The sequence below is a fragment of the Colobus angolensis genome, unplaced genomic scaffold (assembly GCF_000951035.1).
Source record: "Colobus angolensis palliatus isolate OR3802 unplaced genomic scaffold, Cang.pa_1.0 Scaffold119, whole genome shotgun sequence".
Classification (NCBI taxonomy): domain Eukaryota; kingdom Metazoa; phylum Chordata; class Mammalia; order Primates; family Cercopithecidae; genus Colobus; species Colobus angolensis.
Genome location: NW_012113030.1, coordinates 451558 through 472868, shown reverse-complemented (window position 1 = coordinate 472868; position 21311 = coordinate 451558). Strand labels below are relative to the sequence as shown.

Below are 21311 nucleotides of genomic sequence, written 5' to 3'. Positions count from 1 at the left end.
CATGTTGGCCAGGCTGGTCTCGAACTCCTGACCTCAGGAGATCCACCCCCTTCGGCCTCCCAAAGTGGTGGGATTACAGGTGTGAGCCACCACGCCCAGCCCCATTTTCCACTTTTTAAATGGGAAAAATTATAATGCATTACACTCCACTCCAAGCCCCCAATTTTCTAAATCTTAAATACATAGTAAAATACTTAAGTATTAGATTGAACCACACAAAACTGCCATTTTTACAGGTTAAAAAAAAGTCAAAACTTTTTTTTTTGTAGTTCTACAAAACCACCACGCAGTTTCACGGTTCAACCCAACAACAAACCATTAGGTTAAGAAGTAAATTGCTTCCTTGCTCAAACAAAATGGTATAAACAGTTATTCTGTATGTAGAAATGTCACTTTCACATTAATATCTTATTTGCTTTGTTTCCTTCCCTATAATTTTCTCCAACACTTCCCCAATTTTTCTGAGATTCATTTGTATACTAGAAAAATACAGTGGCTAAACATAAAAGGCAAAATGTTCAGGACAAGCACACAATGCAAGACGATGGCTCATAGTGTACACAGCTCAGGCTATGAGAACAGCAGAGATATATATTTCCTTTATGTCACTCATCAGGCTTTGCAAAGCATTTACTGGTGATTCTGAGGTCCTACCAATTATTAGAAATGTAACTTAAGACTTTTCCCACCCATAATTTTGTTTAGAATGCTGTAGAGTTTCAGGATGTAAATATGATTTTCTTCCATATAAACATAGGCTTGAAAAATAAAAGTGAATTGAGAGATATACATTCTATGAGTTTAGTTATTAAAAAACAAGGGATGTTCTACTGGGGCAAGGAAAGTATATTCACGTTCAATTTCGATGCTGTGTGGCAAAAAAAAAACTTTTGTTATTAAGATTTTTTTGAAGCTGCTAATTTGCTTTTCCCTAAACTTTTAGGCTACGTAATTGAGATGTGTGGTTCACTATAAAGTGCCTCTTAACCTTTTACTCTTTAGAACAATGATTCCTCAAGGGGGTGGGGTCATTAGAAATCTTGGCACTGGGGGAGGGGGAATATAAGGTTTGAAAATACAGCAGTATTTGATCCCATCACCTTTTTTGTGTAGTTATATACATATTTATGTATATATGCACATGTATGTATGTATGTGTATGCATGCACACACATGCATTGAATTTCAAATCAGATTCAAGGAGGGCATGAGAAGCCTGGGTTGAGAAATATTGCTTTGAAATAAGAACATTTTTTCAATTGCAAAAGAGGCAAATGGTAAGTACTTCTCAGTCATTTGTGAAATTTCTGACTCCATTTACATCAGCCATTTGTTTCTTCTTGACAGCATCCCCTACAGAAAACACTAATTGAAGGTGGGGCATGGTGGTTCACACTTCTAATCCCAGAACTTTGGGAGGCCAAGGTGGGCAGATCACGAGGTCAGGAGTTCAAGACCAACCTGGCCAACATGGTGAAACCCTGCCTCTACTAAAAATACAAAAATCAGCCTGGCATGGTGGCAGGCGCCTGTAATCCCAGCTATTCAGGAGGCTGAGGCAGGAGAATCATTTGAACCCAGAAGGCGGAGGATGCAGTGAGCTGAGATCACGCCACTGCACTCTAGCCTGGGCGACAGAGCGAGACTGTCTCAAAAACAAACAAAAAAACCCAGAAAACACTAATTGAGTGCTTACTTTATATATATACGATGCAATGTTTTAAGACTTTACATTTATTGTCTAATTAAATCCTTAAAGCCCTATAAGGTTGCTGGTTTTTATCTTTACTTTACAGATAAAAAGTTCTTAGAGCTGGTATGCAGCAAGGACTTCAACTCAGGAATTCTGGCTTCAGTAAACAATGACACTTCTATATTTTATTTTCAGTATGTCTCCACCAGTCTATTTCTTTCTAGTTCCCTAACAGCATGCTCCCTTCTTTGTAGCAACCAGGCAATGTTCACATACACCTCATATACACCTGGCAAGCAAATCCAAATGACTACTCCTCTTCTTTGCCAGACCTATCCAGCAAAGGATCAGCAAACAGAAGAGAAGGGCCTAAAAGTAGCCAGGCTGAATTTGGCCAACTAGGGCCTCAGTCCCATTCCCCCACAACCCACCTCCTCCCTCTAGAAACTTGGGCAATTCCCAAAAGTAGATTACAAAGCTAGGTGTTCTACAATTTTTAACATACGAATACATGCACACACATACAACTTGCATATGTACATTAAGAGAAATATTTCAGGCTGGGAGCAGTGGCTCATGCCTGTAACTTCAGCACTTTGGGAGGCCGAGGTGGGAGGATCACCTGAAGTCAGGAGTTCAAGACCAGCCAGACCAACATAGTGAAACCCCATCTCTACTAAACTGCAAAATTAGTCAGGCATGGTGGCGCATGTCTGTAATCCCAGCTACTTGGGAGACTGAAGCAGGAGAACTGCTTGAACCCGGGAGGCAGAGGATGCAGTGAGCTGAGATCGTGCCATTGCACTCCAGCCTGGGCAATAAGAGTGCAACTCCGCCTCAAAAAAAAAAAAAAAAAGAAAAAGAAAAAGTCTTTCTCTCCACTCCCTGGGAGCAAACAATGCCAATAATGTTATTAATAATTATAAATTATGTTTATAATTATGATTGGCATTATAGCCTTTTTTTTTTTTAGACGGAGTCTGGCTCTGTCACCTAGCCAGGAGGTGCAGTGGCATGGTCTTGGCTCAATGCAACCTCCACCTCCTAGGTTCAAGCGATTCTTGCGCCTCAGCTTCCTGAGGAGCGAGGACTACAGGCATGCCAGCATGCGCAGCTAATTTTTTTTTTTTTGAGGCGGAGTCTCACGCTCTCACCCAGATTGGAGTGCAATGGCACGACGCTGGCTCACTGCAACCTCTGCCTCCCGGGTTTAAGCAATTCTCCCGCATCAGCCTCCCGAGTAGCTGGGATTATAGGCACCTGCCATCATGCCCTGCTAATTTTTGTATTTTTAGTAGAGACAGGTTTTCACCACATTGGCCAGGCTGTTCTCAAACTCCTCCTGACCTCAGGTGATCCGCCCACCTCAGCCTCCCAAAGTGTTAGGATTACAGGCATGAGCCACCACGCCCGGCGCTAATTTTTTGTATTTTTAGTAGAGACAGAGTTTCACCATGTTGGTCAGGCTGGTCTTCAACTCCTAACCTCAGGTAATCTGCCCACCTCGGTCTCCCAAAGTGCTGGGATTACAGGCATGAGGCACCACACCTGGCCAAGCATTATAACTTTAAATGTATACCTCTATTTTTTGATATATGAACTTCAGACAACATTTATCTTTTGAGTCCCAAGTATGGAAGGAGCATACTTACCTTTCATTAATCTCCCCTCACCATCATCCCATTTTTAAAATATTATTTGCCTACTGTCAATGTTAACAACTTGCATTCTGTAATCCTTCCATGCTTTGTCTTTGGAGGATTCTAAAGTTTATAAACAGACAGTATTGAAGAATATTACTATTATGTATATATTTTACTGGAGAACTAAGCATGGAGGGACCCATAAAAAGGGAAATATTCCATACAGAGGTACCAATCTAATAGACCGAAAAACAAAGTGGGCCAAAGAATCAAACAAGCATCTAATAACATTCACTGAGCATTTACTATGCGGCAGGCACACGTTAAGCACTCTACATACATTGCCTTATTTAATCCTCAAAATCACCATTTAAGGAAGAATGATTATGAGCCCAACTTTGGAAAGAGAAACTAAGGCTAAGGTTACATGCCTGGCAAGTGCCCATATCAGCTAGTATGGAGCACAGCAGAGATTTGAATCCAGGCATGACTCCAGGGCCTGAACTCTTCACCACTAAACTGCTTGCTCATACTATTCTTTCACTTTCTTTTTCCTAACAATGTCTAATTAATACCCTAAATAGTAGAGGGAGTGTGTTATTCACAGAGATTAAAATTATTCTGTCTAGGCCGGTGCTAGACCGGGTGCTCATGCCTGTAATCCCAGCGCTTTGGGAGGCTGAGGTGGGTAGATCACCTGAGGTCGGGAGTTCGAGATCAACACGGAGAAGCCTTGTCTCTACTAAAAACACAAAATTAGCGAGGCGTGGTGGCTCATGCCTGTAATCCTAGTACTTAAGAGGTTGAGGCAGGAGAATTGCTTGAACCCGGGCGGCGGGGGTTGCGGTAAGCCGAGATTGCGCCATTGCACTCCAGCCTAGGCAACAAGAGTGAAGTTTTGTCTCAAAGGCTCAAAAAAAAAAAAAATTCTGTCTAGATAATGAACTTGTTTTCAGATAGATGTTCTCTTCCAAATCTTTTAAAACTATAACAATGACACTGTGTTCAGCCCTTCTACTCACCAAATCTGGGAAGCATTAACGATTATGTTTCATGGCTGGATTTCACAATACAGTATACAGAAACAAAGTATAGGTCTCGGAGTGACTTTTCCTGTTCACACATTAAAAATCACGAATAGAACACTGAAAGCAGTAGTCTGATATATGAAAATTATTTAAAACTCAGGAATTTAACACAATAAATGAAAATTCCTTGAGGATAGTTATCTCTTTGTTCTATCCTTAATCATGTTTTTCAATTGGGGATAAATTAAAAGGGCTATTGAATTATCCAACATCATGATGTTTCTTGCTACATTATATACACTACGCAGTAATACACTGAGCAGTTTCATTCCCAGTTATCTTTATTTCTAAAATTTACAGATGAAGAGAACCTCATTTACAGACCAATTCTCTCCTTATGATTCCAAGCACAGATGATTATATTACTGTGCAAGGCACGGAGCCACTGTAACTCATTCAAAAAAAACTATCACGGACCAGATGTAAATCAAGCTCTCCTGACACTAAATTCTCTATGGCAGGAGGTCAAGGGTCTGGCTTATAATCATAACCTAAACCTTGACACCATTTCAACGCAACAAAATACATTCCTATTCCGAGTAACTGATAGTTTCTTTCCACTACAGGTGTTCTTCAGTAAACTAGTACACAGAACCTCATCTACAACTCAGAATCGGCATTTAAATTACTGGAGCATTCAAACAGATGTGGGTAAAAAGGGGATGCCAATTTCAAGAGCAGCTCTAGAATTGAGAGTCACTCATTCTATCAGTTTCCCAAAGATGTCTTGAACTCTGTAGATACTTATAAATTGGCACTTCTAATTTTTGTTATCCGTTTAACGTATCTGACACTCTAAGCTGTGAGCTTCAGTATGGAAGAGGGGTAACATTCATCTTTGTATCTCCTAGGACTAGCAGTGTCTGGTACACAGCAGGCTCCGAATGCCTGTGTGGAATTAACCACAGGAAGTCCACGCTGCAAACAAAGGAAAACGGAGAGGAGGCATATTAGTTGAGACGTTAACGAATCAATTACCCTTTAGAAACAGGCCTTGTGCCTCGCCAGCAACAATGAAGGGGCCTCAGGAAGCCGGAGTCAGGCATTACAGCACTACCTTCCTTAACTCTCCATTGGGTCTAGACAGTGTGGCCGCTCGTCCTGCAGAGAGCCAGGCCTTCAGGCCCCCGATCCCTGCGTCCAGACGGGGGTGCAAACACCACAGAGCTCAATCCAGCCTCAGCCGTTCTCCCTTCCCAGCTCCGGCCCAGCTTCGGCCCCAGACTAAAGTCGGGCCGCGTCTGCTCGCTCCAGGCCGTACCATGACAGGGCAATTCAGGTGGACCACAGGCGAACCTGGTTCACTCACCTACTTGGTAGAGCCGACCCTCGGGTGAAAAAATAGTAATGTGGCGGTCAAAACCGGCGCTGGAACCACGGGACATGTTGTTAGAAGCACTACTTCAAACACAATCCCTGGGTCCCGTAGCTCCCGCACCAGGCGTACAAGCACCTCCCGGAAGTTGCAGCGACTGCTTCCGGGGTATCAGCCGCATTTCTTCCGCTCTTGCACGCCAAACTCATGGCTCTGGAGCCAGTTCAAGCGCTGAGTTCTGAGGCCCCGCCCCCCACGGGGGTGGTGGATGGAGGGCGGGGTGACTTCCAAGGTGTGCGCTTGCGCCAAGCCGGCCTCTTGAGTGGATTGAAGAGGTGGAACTTGGGTCGTGGCGGTTTCAGGCTTTCATCTGGAGAATGAATTGACTATAGCAAGGACGAAAAGCCTTCCTGGGGGCCCAGAATAGTGATTTGCCTATCAATGTGACCTAAATAGTCCGTGTAATTAACAAGTCTCTTACATGTATTATGTGTCTTGTCAGACTGCTGGCTTGCCTTCTTCCTAACCTCTTTTACCCTCCACTTTGGTTCCTATTACGGGGGAAACAGGTTGCAGCTGCAGTAGCTGCAGCTGTTAAATTTAGGCACTGAAGGAAGCGGGTTCAAGTAGCCGCTGGAAAGAACATTATTTTCTGACAACCAGGCAAGATCTTCCTTTGGCCAGCAGCCCTGACAATTTTTAGTCTTTTTTTTTTTGAGACGGAATTTCGCCCTTGTTGCCCAGGCTGGAGTGCAATGGCGCGATCTTGTCTCACTGCAACCTCCCCATCCCGGGTTCAACCGATTCTCCTGTACCAGCCTCCCGAGTAGCTAGGATTACAGGCGTGCGCCACCACGCCCGGCTAATTTTGTATTTTTAGTAGAGGCAGGGTTTCACCATGTTGGTCAGGCAGCTCTCGAACTGCTGAGCCCAAGTGATCCACCTGCCTCGGCCTTCCAAAGTGCTGGGATTACAGGCGTGAGCCACCGTGCCCGGCTAACTTTTAGTCTTGAAAGTGGAACTCCAGCCTGGCCAACATAGGAAGACCCCGTCTCTAAAAAATAAAATTAGCTGGGCGTGGTGGTGCGCGCCAGTAGTCCCAGCTACTCGGGGGGCTAAGGTGGGAGGATGGCTTGAGCCCAGGAGATCCAGGCTGCAGTGAGCTATGATCACGCCACTGCACTCCAGCCTGGGCGACAGAGGAAGATCTATCTCAAAAAAAAAGAAAGTGGAACTGAGGTTGAAATACGGGTAATGAGGTTAAGCACCCTTGATTAACACTGAACTAGAGCTGAAGAGATGGGGCTTATGGCAGCTAGTGTTGCATGGATTAATGACAGCAATTCCAAGCTGGCGAGGTAGCTCCCGGAGAACAGCAGGTGGCTTTTCAAATCGCAAATTTGTGCCTATTTTGACTTTCCCCAAGGTACAGTACTATTTAATGAATATAAAATGCAAAAGATAATGTTAGAATAGTTGTTTTTCTCCCCGGATACAGATGGTTTGTGTATAAAGAAGGCAAGATACACTAATGTTTGTGGCACTGTAATGCCTGCTGTAATACTGAAGTAGGGATTCTTACCTCTTTAATGTATTTCCTAAACTCACTTTCTATTTTAAAGGAAAAATGTTCTAAGACTCTCATAAGGGCATTCCAATCTCTCAAGAGTGTTTTTAAAAATTAATTTCAATTTTATTAATCTAAAAAATCCAAAACTGAAACATGGTTAAGAAAACGGTAAATGCATACAGCATATCTGGCACAAAGGGTACTTTCCAGCACTGGCTAGTTCCCAAGTGGACTGATAAAAGTTTTCCCTTGCTTCTGGTTCAGGTCCCTACTCTCAGGACCAACTCCTCTTGACCTTTTGAACACTTTTGTCTTCTCAGACTCTGAAAGAGCCTGGTATACTGTAATTCCTACTGTTTGCCTGCATAGTCATAGTCAGAGTTCTTGGTAAGGCTGCTAGGAGGACGAACTTAGTCCCACAGCCTCAACAGCTAGCTCTATGCTGGTGTCTCCCAAATTTAGGTCTCTAGCTGGACCCTTCTCTGGAGCTGAATCTTCTCTAATTACCAATGGGATATTTTTCACATCAAGACATATGGCACCTCAAAACCGCACATGTTTAAAAGAGAACTCCTTATCTCCTCTACTCCCTCTCAAGTCAATTCCCCCCCCTTGTACCACATTTTCCAAGTCTTCAGAGCCAAAACTTTGCAGTGGTATTAATTCCCTTATACTTCCCCCCTCTGTCTTTATTTGTTCCTGCTCTGTTATTCTGGCTTTTTTAGTTTTTTCAAAATGGGGTATTGCTTTGTCACCCAGACAAGTACAGTGGCATGATCACTGCACCCTTGAACACCTGTGCTCAAGTGATCCTCTGGCCTCAGCCTCCCACGTAGCTGGGACTGCAGCTGCACACCAACACTCCTGGCTAGTTTAAAAAAAATTTTTTTAGAGACTAGGTTTCACTGTATTGTCCAGGCCAGCCTCACACCTGTAATCCCAGCACTTTGGGAGGCTGAGGTGGGTGGATCATTTGAGGTCAGGAGTTAAAGACCACTCTCGCCAACATGGTGAAACCCCATCTCTACTAAAAATACAAAAATTAGCCATGGATTAACAGTGTGCATCTGTAATCCCAGCTACTCAGGAGAGGTTGAGGCAGGAGAATCGCCTGAGCCTGGAGGTGGGGGTTGCAGTGAGCTGAGATCATGCCACTGCACTGCAGTCTGGGCAATAGAGTGAGACCCTGTTTCAAAAAAAAAAAAATCATAAATTTATTCACTGTTTATTGTCCCTCATTCTGACCCCCAATTTAACCTTTGCGATGGCAAGGAGTTTTGTTTTGTTCACTGATACAGCACAGGCAACTTCAACAATAACCAGCATATATTAAGTGCTCAATAAATATTAGTTGAATGAATGAATCCCTTATGGCGTGAGAGTTAGGAGTTCATCCTTTTTTATTTGAATCTGAATTTAAATTCCATTTGTGACAGTTACTAGTTGGTATCAAACTCCTAGGCTTAAGCCAGGAGTGTCCAATCTTTTGGCTTCCCTGGGCCACATTGGAAGAAGAATTGTCTTGAGCCACACATAAACTACACTAACACTAATGATAACTGATGAGCTAAAAAAAATTGCAAAAAAATCTCATAATGTTTTAAGAATGTTTACAAATTTGTGTTGGGCCACACTGAAAGATATCCTGGGCCACATGCGGCCCGCAGGTCATGGGTTGGACAAGCTTGGCTTAAGCAACCCTCCTGCCTTGGCCTCCCAAAGTGCTGGGATTACAGGTGTGAGCCAGCGTGCCTGGGCTGTGATGGGATATTTCAAATCACTCATATCACACACTCTGCAGTCTATGAGAATTATTTCACACATTCAAACAAATCTTCATCCCCTCTTGTGATATTTAAGCTGGGCACAGGATTTTGGATGGTGTATATATTTTAATACTCTTAAGGATATTTCCTGGAAGGAATCAACTTCATTTTCAACACAAACATAAACTGAAAGCTAGGATTAAAAATCAGGCTCCTTGAGGGTGGTGGCCACATCTGTTTTTGTTGTTGTTGTTGGTTTATTTTTTGAGATGGAGTCTCACTCTGTTGCCTAGGCTGGGGTGCAATGGCGCGATCTGGGCTCATTGTAACTTCTGCCTCCTGGGTTCAAGTGATTCTCATGCCTGAGCCTCCCAAGAAGCTGGAATAACAGGCATGCACTACCACACCTGGTTAATTTTTGTATTTTTAGTAGAGACAGGGTTTTGCCATGTTGGTCAGTTTGGTCTCAAACTCCTGGCCTCAAGTGATCCGCCTACCTCGGCCTCCCAAAATGCTGGGATTACAGGCATGAGCCACCATGCCCAACTAGCCACATCTGTTTTGTTCACCAGTGTATCCTCAATACCAAACAGTGCCTAGCCTGAGGTAAGCACTCAGATCATTTTTGAATATGCATTCTCACTGTTTAGGTTTTCTATTATGTTTAATTGTTTTTCTTTATTCAAAAAGATATATCAGTAAATGAGAGATCCAAATTTCAAAACCCTAAAAGGTCAGAAATTTTATATTAGAATTTGAGATTTTTCCACATAGGCAAATGAATTCCTCTGGGAAATCTTTCAGAAAGACAAAACCTTTGCCAATTCCATCACAAAGGGAAGTCCCCTGGAAGCTGACTTCATAAATATGTGCCATCGGGCTCCAGGCAGCAGCTAAACTACTCACTCAGGTGGACTTTCCCCTAGGTCAGGGAGCTTTCAGAAATGTCTGGGTACCAATACTGCAGCTCTAACACAAGCCTGGGTGGCAGACTTGCTGTGTCTGTGTGGAAAGTTTGATCTTCCTCTCTGTGGGGCCATCAAGTTAGACTTTTTGAAATGACTTTCTGGTTTTTTGAAAAAATTTAGAGATGACTTGACATCTCGTGAGTCTTGGAAAATCTCCTGGGGGCCTCCATTTGGCAAGGCCCACATTCTCCCCTGGGGGTGGAGGTAGGTGGAAGGTAGGGGTTACCCACAAGGCAAAGGTAGAAAGTGGCAGCGTAGATTCCCAGAGGCTGCAGACATGCTGAATCACATGGTGTTTAAAGGCAAGATAAGAATGTAAGCCCTTAGCTTAAGGTGCTCTGCTGGCAGTTTTAGTGAGGCAGGGAATAGAAAAATGAAGGCTGTGTTTCCACATGATATTAGTAGGTGTTGAAACACAGTGCCCTGTGAGTTGGCCACTTGCAATACACATCTTAGGGGAGTCTCCCGATGTTAAGGGGCCCCAAAGGACAGCTGTAGCAAGGACAGAGCTAGGGATGTAGCAGTTCTGGGTAAAGAAAGACGTAGGACTCTGCCCAGCTCTCTGGCCAGATTTTCACTAATTCAGAGCTTCCTCCCTGAGGAGGAGAACCTGGCTCTTTATCTTTCCCTTTTTTATCTTTCTCAGATCCTTCAGTTCTTCCTGCACCCCAGTAGCTATGGTTCGCTACCTAGGACTTCAGTCATTCTGGATGAGTGTTGGAGAAGGAGAAAAGAGTACGAAATTTCTTTACTCTAGTTCTATAATTTATGGGTAAAGGACAAATGTCGATCAGTGACAGACTGGATTAAGAAAATGTGGCACATATACACCATGGAATACTATGCAGCCATAAAAAAGTATGAGTTCGTGTCCTTTGGGACATGGATGCAGCTGGAAACCATCATTCTTAGCAAACTATCACAAGAACAGAAAACCAAACACTGCATGTTCTCACTCATAGATGGGAATTGAACAGTGAGATCACTTGGACTCCGGAAGGTGAACATCACACACCGGGGCCTACTATGGGGAGGGGGGAGGGGGGAGGGATTGCATTGGGAGTTATACCTGATGTAAATGATGAGTTGATGGGTGCTGATGAGTTGATGGGTGCAGCACACCAACATGGCACAAGTATACATATGTAACAAACCTGCACGTTGTGCACATGTACCCTAGAACTTAAATTAAAAAAAAAAAAAAAAATTTATGGGTAAAGGAAAGGGACAAATGGAGCACCAAATGTGGTTTGGGGTGTGACTTCTGTGACTTACATGAGGCAACTTACATGAGGTTATGCTTCTCATAAGCCCTTCAAACCCCTTCAAACCCTTCAAAGCCCTTCAAACCACAGATTCCAATAAAGCAACACTCCTCTGCCCCCTTGTCCGTGACATCTAGTGTGGTTCTTCTACCCTCTGGTACCAATGGTGGATGCAATACAGTGTTTAGCAAGAGAGCAGTCACACAACTATCATTATTTCCCTTCTGTGCCATCCCCTTATTAACCAGTCAATGTGGTTCTGTGCCTGGATTCTCTCAGCCATTCCCCAAAATAAATGCTGTCCTTTGGTTTGGAGGGAATAAACTTGTATCACTTCAACTCAAAGGACATTTAAATACAACTATGCATGAACCCCTCTATAGAGCCAAAACCTTTAGCTTTTCAGTTCACCTTGTTTTTAGCTATAATAACTTCAGTATTACCCTCTTATGACTTTTGATGTTTCTCGTTTTTCCAAGCTCTGCCTTAAATGAGAACCTGATGCTCAGCTTCTTGTTTCTGGAAGCCAAGGACTTTGAAAAACACTGAGAATTCTCATGGGTCTCCCCACAATACTGGAAGAAACAACGGAAGACCCCAGCTGGCTTGGGCTTAACCGTTGGTGGTTTTTAACATACAGCTTCCCCTTAGGCATGTTAACACAGGAAGCCCTTTATAGCTTGAGAGAACAGCAAAAGTTCCACTGAAAAATAAGATGGGGAAGGGTGGGAGAAGGGAACGGTCATATCGTGAACTTTGAAAATGGCCAGGTTCTGCTCTGTCAGCAGCACTGGGTTTGAATCTGAGCCTTGCCACAGATTACTTGGTGACCATGATCTCAGTTTCTTCTCTCAAACAGGTGAGTATGCTACACCCACTTTAAGAGGCATAGAGTCCACTACGGTGAAATTAAGCCACCTACTATTTGACTGGAACTCAGCTTCTTTGGGAAAGAAGGGGGCCCACTGATGAATAAGGCCTGAATTGTAGGCTATTTCGCTTTAATCTATCCCTAGTAAAGAATGAAACCAAACAGGTACTGCATGGGCCTGCACTGCATGGGCCTGCACTGCACACTGCTATTATTCAGAAGTGAAACTCACTGTCTTAATTTGGAAAGCAGCTAATTCTTACCTATCATGTCTCACACACATGCAGCCTCACCCATTAATGTTGATGGGGGATGGGAGTGCAAGATCAATTATTTCATGGTGCCTCCCTACATCTTGGAATCTTTATGAACTTTATTTAGACTTTATTCACTCTATTCCCCACCCCCACCCCCAGCTCCTGAGGGTGGGGAAAGGGAGGTGCAGAGATTGGCCGTTCACTAAGAAAGTGAGTCAAGAACAGAGAGGAAATAAGACTCAACAGCCTTCCCTTTAGCCTAGAGACACTTCCTCTTCCTTGAGGTTTCCTAATTGGCTTACTCTAATTCCTATTTTCTTACCACAAAATTAAGTCATCTGTGATGCTCAGAATGAACCAAATTCTCTTGAGGGTAATTGGAGAGAGGGAGAGAGAAAATGCAAATGAATGAGGTTTCTGATCATTTTGACCAATATTTTCAGCCACTAATTTAGAAACTAGTTCTTGAGAGTCCAGTTATTGATAGAAAAGCAAGAGTGTGCTACAGTTTTTTTTTTCTTTTTTTGATAGAGTTTTGCTCTGTCACCCTGGCTAGAGTGCAGTAGTACGATCTTGGCTCACTGCAACCTTTGCCTCCCAGGTGATCCTCCCACTTCAGCCTCCCAAGTAGCTGGGACTATGGGCATGCACCACCATGTTTGGCTGATTTTTAATTTTTTTGTAGAGATAATGTCTCACTATATTGCCCAGGCTGGTCTTGAACTCCTGGGCTTAAGCAATCCTCCTGCCTTGGCCTCCCAAAGTGCTGGGATTACAGTCATTGCACCTGACTCCAGTTTTATTTTCTACTTGCTTTTGAATGACTTGATGAACCTCAGCTGAGATCCTCAAACTTCACTCTAAATGTATTTCATCCATAATGGCGAAACAAAGGCAAGTTCCAAAAATCAACCATGGACAGCAGATTTAGGCACTGAAACATTCCAAAGATTAAAAACTCTGGGGTGATGTCTTACAAGTACACAGCAAGAGGCCGGGTGCGGTGGCTCACACCTGTAATCCCAGCACTTTGGGAGGCTGAGGTGGGTGGATCACGAGGTCAGCAGATCAAGACCATCCTGGCTAACACGGTGAAACCCCGTCTCTACTAAAAATACAAAAAATTAGCCGGGTGTGGTGGCGGCCCAGCTACTCGGGAGGCTGAGGCAGGAGAATGGCGTGAACCCGGGAGGCAGAGCTTGCAGTGAGCCGAGATCGTGTCACTGCACTCCAGCCTGGGTGAAAGAGTGAGACTCCATCTCAAAAAAAAAAAAAAAAAGAAACAAGTACATAGCAAGTTTTATTTGTTACTACAGTACCATGTACAGAGTAGAAGTCTAATGAATAAACCTTTAATTCACTGAATATATCATATGATTATAGAGGATGGCACTGAGAAGTTATTATTTTTTGAGGATCAGTGAGGCATCAGACACCACAGATTAAGTTCCCACTTAGCCATCTCACACACAAAATACCAAGGAGCAAGAGGGGAATTCACTTAAAGGAGAAGTAGGCATTAGAGGTAAAAATCAGGAAGACATTTTCAAACAACTTCTCCAAAGTAATTCAACATTTACTGAGCCCCCTCTTTGGGCAAGACGCTGGGCTAGCTGCTCTGGGAGACACATATAGATGAACCTGATGGCGTCCCCACCAGAGTTCCATGGGGAAGATGAAACATGAATGAAAGCAAAGCTAACATGAGGCAGTCTGTAGTACATAAGGAAATGTGTAACAGCAGCACAGATGAGAAAATGACCTTATATGCTCATGGGCCAGAGGGAATGTAAGACTACCTGTTGGAAGATGCATGTCCAAGCTCAGCTTAGGACAGGGAGAACTCTTAACAGGTGTGTTAAGAGCAATGTTAGGAGCAATGTGGTAGGTACCACTATGCAACATGGGAGTGGCATAAATAAACAGAGAAAGAAGAAAAGAGCCTGTGTTTAGGCAATGGCCTAACTTAACTAGGACACAAAAAATGTTTTGGATTAGGGTACAAATGAAAGGAGCTGGCCTTGGATACTAAGCTAAGGAATTTATGCTCTATCTAGTTGGAAGGCTATGGGGAGACATTTAATGTTTTTGAGCAAGGAGAGTGGCCAAGACTAGAATTATGCTTTGGGAAGATAAACCTGGTAGCTGTATTTATGAGGAACTGTCACTGGGGACGTCAGCCAGGAGGCTATTGATAATAGACCAAGTGAAAGTTTTTGAAGGTCTGAACTGGGGTAAGTAGCAATAGGAATGGAAAGGAGAGATTATCTGCAAGAAATTTTTAAAGGCTGGATGCGGTGGCTCATGCCTATTTATAATCCCAGCACTTTGGGAGGCCAAGTTGGGAGGATTGCTTGCGCCCAGGAGTTTGAGACCAGCTTGGGCATCGTGGCAAAACCCTGTATCTACAAAAAATAAATTAACCAGGTGTGGTGGTGTCCACCTTATAGGGTGTGTGCCAACGGTCCCAGTTACTTGGGAGGCTGAGGCAGGATAATTGTTTGAGCCCAGGAGGTCGAGGCTGCAGTGAGCTATGATTGCATCACGGCACTCCAGCCTGGGCAACACAGTGAGACCCCATCTCCTAAAAAAAAAAAAGAAAAGTTCTAGTCTAATATCCTATTACACCTATTGTAAACATTTTAGACTGTGCAGAAGATGAAGTAAAAATCATCCATAACCCAACATCCAGAGATATCTATTAACATTGTAGAATCAATGAAATGTTATTCCTTCCAGACATTCTCCTCCAAGTATTTTCTTTCTTTCTCTCTCTTTTTTTTTTTTTTGTAGCGATAGGGTCTCCCTGTGTTGCCCCGGCTGGTCTTGTACTCCTGGGCTTAAAAGATTCTCCCACCTCAGCCTCCCAAAGTGTTAGGATTACAGGTGTGAGCCACCACACTTGACTAGCCGAGTATTTTCTTTCCTTCATTTAAAAAATGGGATCTTACTAGACATACCATTTTGGAGCTGCTTTTTCATTGACTCTACGCCAATGTACAAAGTATCAGCAGGGCACAGTGGCTCATGCCTGTAATCCCAGCACTTTGGGAGGTGAAGGTGAATGGAACACCTGAGGTTAGGAGTTTGAGATCAGCCTGGCCAACGTGGTGAAACCCCGTCTCCACTAAAAAATACAAGAAATTAGCCGGGTGTGGTGGCGTGTGCCTGTAGTCCCAGCCACTTGGGAGGCTGAGGAAGGAGAATCGCTTGAGCCCAGGAGGCAGAGGTTGCAGTGAGCCGAGATCTTTCCTTTGCACTCTAGCCTGACCCTGTGGGGTCTCTGTTGCCCAGGCTGGAGTGCAATGGCTCAATCTTGGCTCACTGCAACCTCTGCCTCCCAGGCTCAAGCAATTCTCCTACCTCAGCCTTCTGAGTAGCTGAGATGACAGACACATGCCACCGTGCCCAGCTAATTTTTGTCTGTTTTGTAGAGATGGGGGGAATCTCACCAGGCTGCCCAGGCTGGTCTTGAACTCCCGGACGCAAGAAATCCTCCTGCCTTGACCTCCCAAAGTACAAAGTATCATTTTAATCATTGTAACGTTAAAAGTTACGTTTAGGTTAGGTGCAATGGCTCATTTCTGTAATCCCAGCACTCGCTGAGATAAGTGGATTGCTTGAGGCCAGGAGTTTAAGACCAGCTTAGGAAACATAGTGAGACCCTGTCGCTAAATTTTTTTTTTTTTTTTAATTACAAGTAGGTTAGAAAATTATCTGGGGGTGGTAGAGCACGCCAGTAGTACCAGCTATTCAGGAGGCTGAGGCAGGAGGATTGCTTGAGCCCAGGAGGTCAAGGCTGCAGTGAGTCATGATCACACTGCTGCTGCACTCCAGCCTGGGTGACAGCAGGACCCTGTCTCAAAAAATAAAAAATTAAACTATAGTTATTTACTTCTTCCCTTATTTTGAATAGTTACTTCCAATTTCATTATTGTCAATTACACTATTATGAATAAGCTGTTTTCAAAGTGGTTCAGTTTGAGTGTCTCGGGTGAAGCTGCTCAGATGCAAATGTAGAATTGGAAAGAAACCAGTGATAGAGATGATGCCTTCTTTTGAGAAAGTTGCTATGAAACTGTCTCTGGGAAAGCACAGTTTTGTCCAGTCAGAAGCCTAAAGCTATTTATAAGTAAATGGGAAAGAGCTGGAGGAAAACGATTAACTGAGAACAAGATCCCAATTCAGCAAGAAGGAACAGCATGGAAGTAGGTGGAAAAAGTAACCTAGGGCTGGGAGTAGTGGCTGATGCCTGCAATCCTAGCACCTTGAGAGGCCAAGGCAGGAGGACTGACAGAGACCAAGAGTTCAAGACCAACCTGATCCTGTCTCTATTTTATAATTAAAAAAAAATTTTTTTTTTCTTTTTAAAGTAACCTAGGAAAGAAAAGGGAGAAAAGATTCAGAAGAGGAAAATTATTGGAAAAGGCAAACATTGATGAAGAGGTTCATAACAGATGGCTTTTACTTTCTGGTTAAGTCTGCTGAGCGTGAGACTGATGTGACTGACTCAGGACTTGGACTCACGGGTGTCGTTTTATTACTACTGTTCATATAATTGTGGAGCTCATTGAGGCCCTTACTTCTCAAATTATAGTCTGCAGCACTGGCATCATGAGGTATGTCAGATCTGAATCAGAACTGCCATTTTGAGTGGGATCCCCAGGTGATTCTATGCCCATTAAATTTGAGAAGCACTGTGATAGCCCATCTTCCCCACTTAACAGAAAAGCAAATGAAGGCTCCAGGAGATTAGCTGCTTGCAACTTACTTTTGCAGAGTTAAGACTGCAAAGGTTGGGAGAGCTCCTTTAGGAAATTAATGGGAATTTAATGACTTTTCTAGCAATACTATGGTATATAGGAGTGGAGAACGTGGAATGGTCTGTGGCTACTCAAAATAAGGTTTAGAATTGAAAAGATGGAGATCAAAGGAGGTAAAAGTACGAAAGATCTGCACTGCTATTGAAGCTATCCTCTCATTAATGCTTTGACAGGCAGGGTAGGGAGAAAGGCAAGCAAAGTCAGATGAAAAAGGGCAATAGAAGCTTCCTAGGTGAGGAAGGGGTATGTCCAAGAACCGGTCAATGGGAATTTAACCCAATGGAGGTTGGGTTAAAGGAGTGGGGCAGGTAAGGAGGCTGTGGACAAAACAAGGAACTTGAAAGTTTACAATCCTGAAACTAATCAAAAAGGTTGGCCATCTCATAGGGAGCCAAAAATCACCAAATCAGTTAAGCGTGGTTGTGCGTGCCTGTAATCCCGGCTACTTAGGAGGCTGAGGTAGGAGGATTGCATGAGCCCAGGAGTTTGAGGCTTCAGTGAGCTATGACCACACCTGTGAATAGCTACTGCACTGCAGCCTGAGCAAGACAGTGAGACCCCATTTCTAGAACCAACAACAACAACAACAAATCATGAGACTGGAGTTAAGAAACAATGAGATCAGGCTGGGTGCGATGGCTCATGCCTGTAATCCCAGCACTTTGGGAGGCCAAGGTGGGCTGATCACTTGAGGTCAGGAGTTCAAGACCAGCTTGGCCAACATGATGAAATCCTGTCTCTACTAAAAATACAAAAATTAGCTGGGCATGGTGGTGCGTGCCTATAATCCCAGCTACTCAGGAGGCTGAGGCTTAAGAATCGCTTGAATCCGGGAGGTGGAGGTTGCAGTGAGCTGAGATCACGCCACTGTGCTCCAGCCTAGGTGGCAGAGTGAGACTCCAACTCAAGAAAAAAAAAAGAAAAAAGAAAAGAAACAATGAGACCAAAATGTGGATGGAGTTGGAATCTCTGGTGATACTGGCAGTGGGAGTGGAAGAAAAGCACATTTTTTTTTTTTTTTGCATTTTTAGTAGAGACAGGGTTTTGCCATGTTGGCCAGCCTGGCCTCGAACTCCTGACCTCAGGTGATCCACCTGCCTTGGCCTCCCAAAAGGCTGGGATTACAGGAGTGAGCCACCATGCCAGGCCGAAAAGTACATTCTTATAACATGTATAAAGTACAAACTAATCAATACTGATTTCTTCACATAAATTTTCCTTGGTGGGTTGATGAACGAAGAGTAACATGATTTGCTTTAAAAAATAAAACGTTCTTTATCTGTGTAAAGCAGCAATTGTTCCTTAGATGTTCTCTTTAAAAACATGGTCTGACCAGAGTTTATGTTTTTAGGAGTTGGAGATCAGAGGGCCTGACTTAGAAAAGACCCATTACATCAAGGATTTGACCACTCCTACCAGAATAGCACTAAGTGCCAAAGGACGTGACCCTTAATTTGAGCCAATAGCTACTATCAGGGTTCAGCTTCTGTGAACACAGATTTCCTTCTGAACAAAGCAAGCCTTGAGTAGAAGTTTGTGAGTATACAGCTATGCAAGTAGTATTTTATGGTGTCCAGCAATGCTCTAGTTTAAGGTGGCTGCCCCTTTTTATGAATTTACATTATTAATTATTAGAATACATGAGGCCGAGTGCGGTGGCTCACACCTGTAATCCCAGCACTTTGGGAAGCTGAGGTGGGCAGATCACCTGAGGTCTGGAGTTCGAGACTAGCCTGACCAACATGGAGAAACCCTGTCTCTACTAAAAATACAAAATTAGCTGGGCATAGTGGCGCATGCCTGTAATCCCAGCTACTCAGGAGGTTGAGGCAGAAGAATTGCTTGAACCAGAGAGGCAGAGGTTGCAATGAGCTGAGACCGCGCCATTGCACTCCAGCCTGGGCAAGAAGAGCAAAACTCCATCTCACACAAACACACACAAAAAGAATACATGAGGATTAAGTGACTATAAGAATGGGGAAAATTTTTCATTTTCTGTCAAGTGGAAAAAAAACATGTTACAAAAGAGTTCATAGAGAATAAGTATATATGTATAGAAAAATAAAAAAATGAGTATATATGTATAGAAAAATATATACGTATAACAACTTAATAGCAATAGACTGTCCAGTCATGGAATACAGGACAGAAAAAAAAGCAGCTTTGGATTCTAGAGCAAGGTCATTGAAAAGAGGAATAAAATATAAGAATGATTTATTTTCAAAGAATCAGTAATATATCTAAGCAACAAGTCTGGGTGAGGGGCTTACCTCTCCGAAGACGTGCCATAGCCACCTCCAAAGGAAGCTACTTCACGAGGTGGAGGCTCCATCCCATTCTCCCAGCTTAGGACACTACCCTGCTCCAGCAGGGCCACATGGATGGAATTGTCAGGGAATTCCATTGGCATCCTATTGGATACTGACATTCTCTGTTCTGATGCAGTCATAGAAAGCACAAGAAACCTCTTTCATTATTTATTTATTTATTTATTTATTTTTGAGATGGAGTCTCACTCTGTCATCAGGCTGGAGTACAGTGGTGCAATCTCAGCTCACTACAACCTCTGCCTCCCGGGTTCAAGCAATTCTCCTGCCTCAGCCTCCTGAGTAGCTGGAACTACAGGTGCACACCACCACGCCCAGCTAATTTTTGTATTTTTAGTAGAGGCGGGGTTTCACCATATTGGCCAGGATGGTCTCAATGTCTTGACCTCAGGTGATTCGCCCGCCTCGGCCTTCCAAAGTGCTGGGATTACAAACATGAGTCACCGCACCTGGCCAGGAAACCTCTTTTAATAGTAGACTTTAACTATTTAGATGTGAACTGAACTTGTTATCTATATAATGTTCTAGTCCATCTGAGAGTGATGAGGCAACCTGACCTGGTCTCATTAAAATGAATTAATGTTTAACATATTCAAAATTAAAGCCCCTACTAATGATTTCTTAAGTATTTGCTTCTTGGACTGGCTTTTAGCACTGGAGAGATGAGTAGGGTAGTCATTTTAATGTGCTCGATATTAACTCTCTACATCAAATTTCTTGTCAGAAGTTACCAAAAAAAAACCTTCCCATGTTACTGTTATTTATAACAAATTATCACGGTTATCATAATAACTCAATCCATTATATAGGAGTATACTTCTGAGGGCACTCTAGTAGCAAAACAAACTATTTTTAGCTGCCATCATGACTAGATAATTGTCTTCCTGTTTATTTCAATTACCACTTAAAAGCAAGTTGTGTATGTAGTAGAGCCTCTGGAAGCACTCGTCAGATCAAATAATGGCAAAAAATGAAACAAAACAAAACAAAACAAAAAAACCAAAAACAAAAAACTAAACTTAGGGAGAGGGAATGTCAGGAAATCATGAAAAAGTATAGATGGAGATGATGAAAGAAAATTAAAGATTATTTCTCAAATTTTATTACATTTATTCATCTGTGTTCCTGTCTCTTGTATTTTCATCCTGTTATTTTCCATGGCTTCCTCTATGTAGAGCTCTAAATGGAACTTCCTTTGTTTATTTAGCATAGACTTAAGCAGACTTGCTTGTCACTGCCCAGGACTGCACAGGTAAAAGCTGGTCCTATTTCCTTTATGCTCACTCCTAAGTGCCTTCTACAAATTTCCCTTCTTATTCTTGCTCCCCTCCTGCCTCCTGTAGGGCTGCTGGACTATAGAGATGCGTCATTTCAGGCTGTGCCGGGTGGCTCACGCCTGTAATCCCAGCACTTTGGGAGGCTGAGGTGGGTGGATCACCTGAGGCCAAGAGTTTGAGAGCAACCAGGGCAACATGGTGAAACCCTGTCTCTACTAAAAAAGGAAAAATCAGCCGGGTGTCATGGCGCGTGCCTGTAATTCCAGCTGCCGGAGAGGCAGAGGCATGAGAATTGCTTGAACCCGGGAGGCAGAAGTTGCAGTGAACCGAGATCATACCGTTGCACTCCAGCCTAGATAAAAGATCAAGACTGGGCCGGGCGCGGTGGCTCAAGCCTGTAATCCCAGCACTTTGGGAGGCCGAGACGGGCGGATCACGAGGTCAGGAG

The 21311-nt window shown here is 43.4% G+C and overlaps 1 protein-coding gene across 6 annotated transcripts in view; it reads right to left on the bottom strand.

The window, feature by feature from the left end:
* Positions 1–19690, bottom strand: part of PSMA6 (proteasome (prosome, macropain) subunit, alpha type, 6) — a 42185-nt gene extending 22495 nt beyond the window's left edge. For 3 of the 6 annotated variants that reach the window (XR_001000022.1, XM_011925870.1, XM_011925878.1), the window contains exon 1: positions 5734–5999. Coding sequence is in view for 3 of the 6 variants with exons in the window: in XM_011925870.1 (XP_011781260.1) it covers positions 5734–5809 (76 nt within the window). In the remaining 3 variants the exon portion in view is untranslated. Of the gene's footprint in view, positions 1–5685; positions 6000–19529 lie in introns of those variants that run through there. The other 3 variants (XM_011925887.1, XM_011925898.1, XM_011925906.1) reach the window with 3 other exon arrangements.
* Between the last annotated feature and the right edge of the window lie 1621 nt (positions 19691–21311).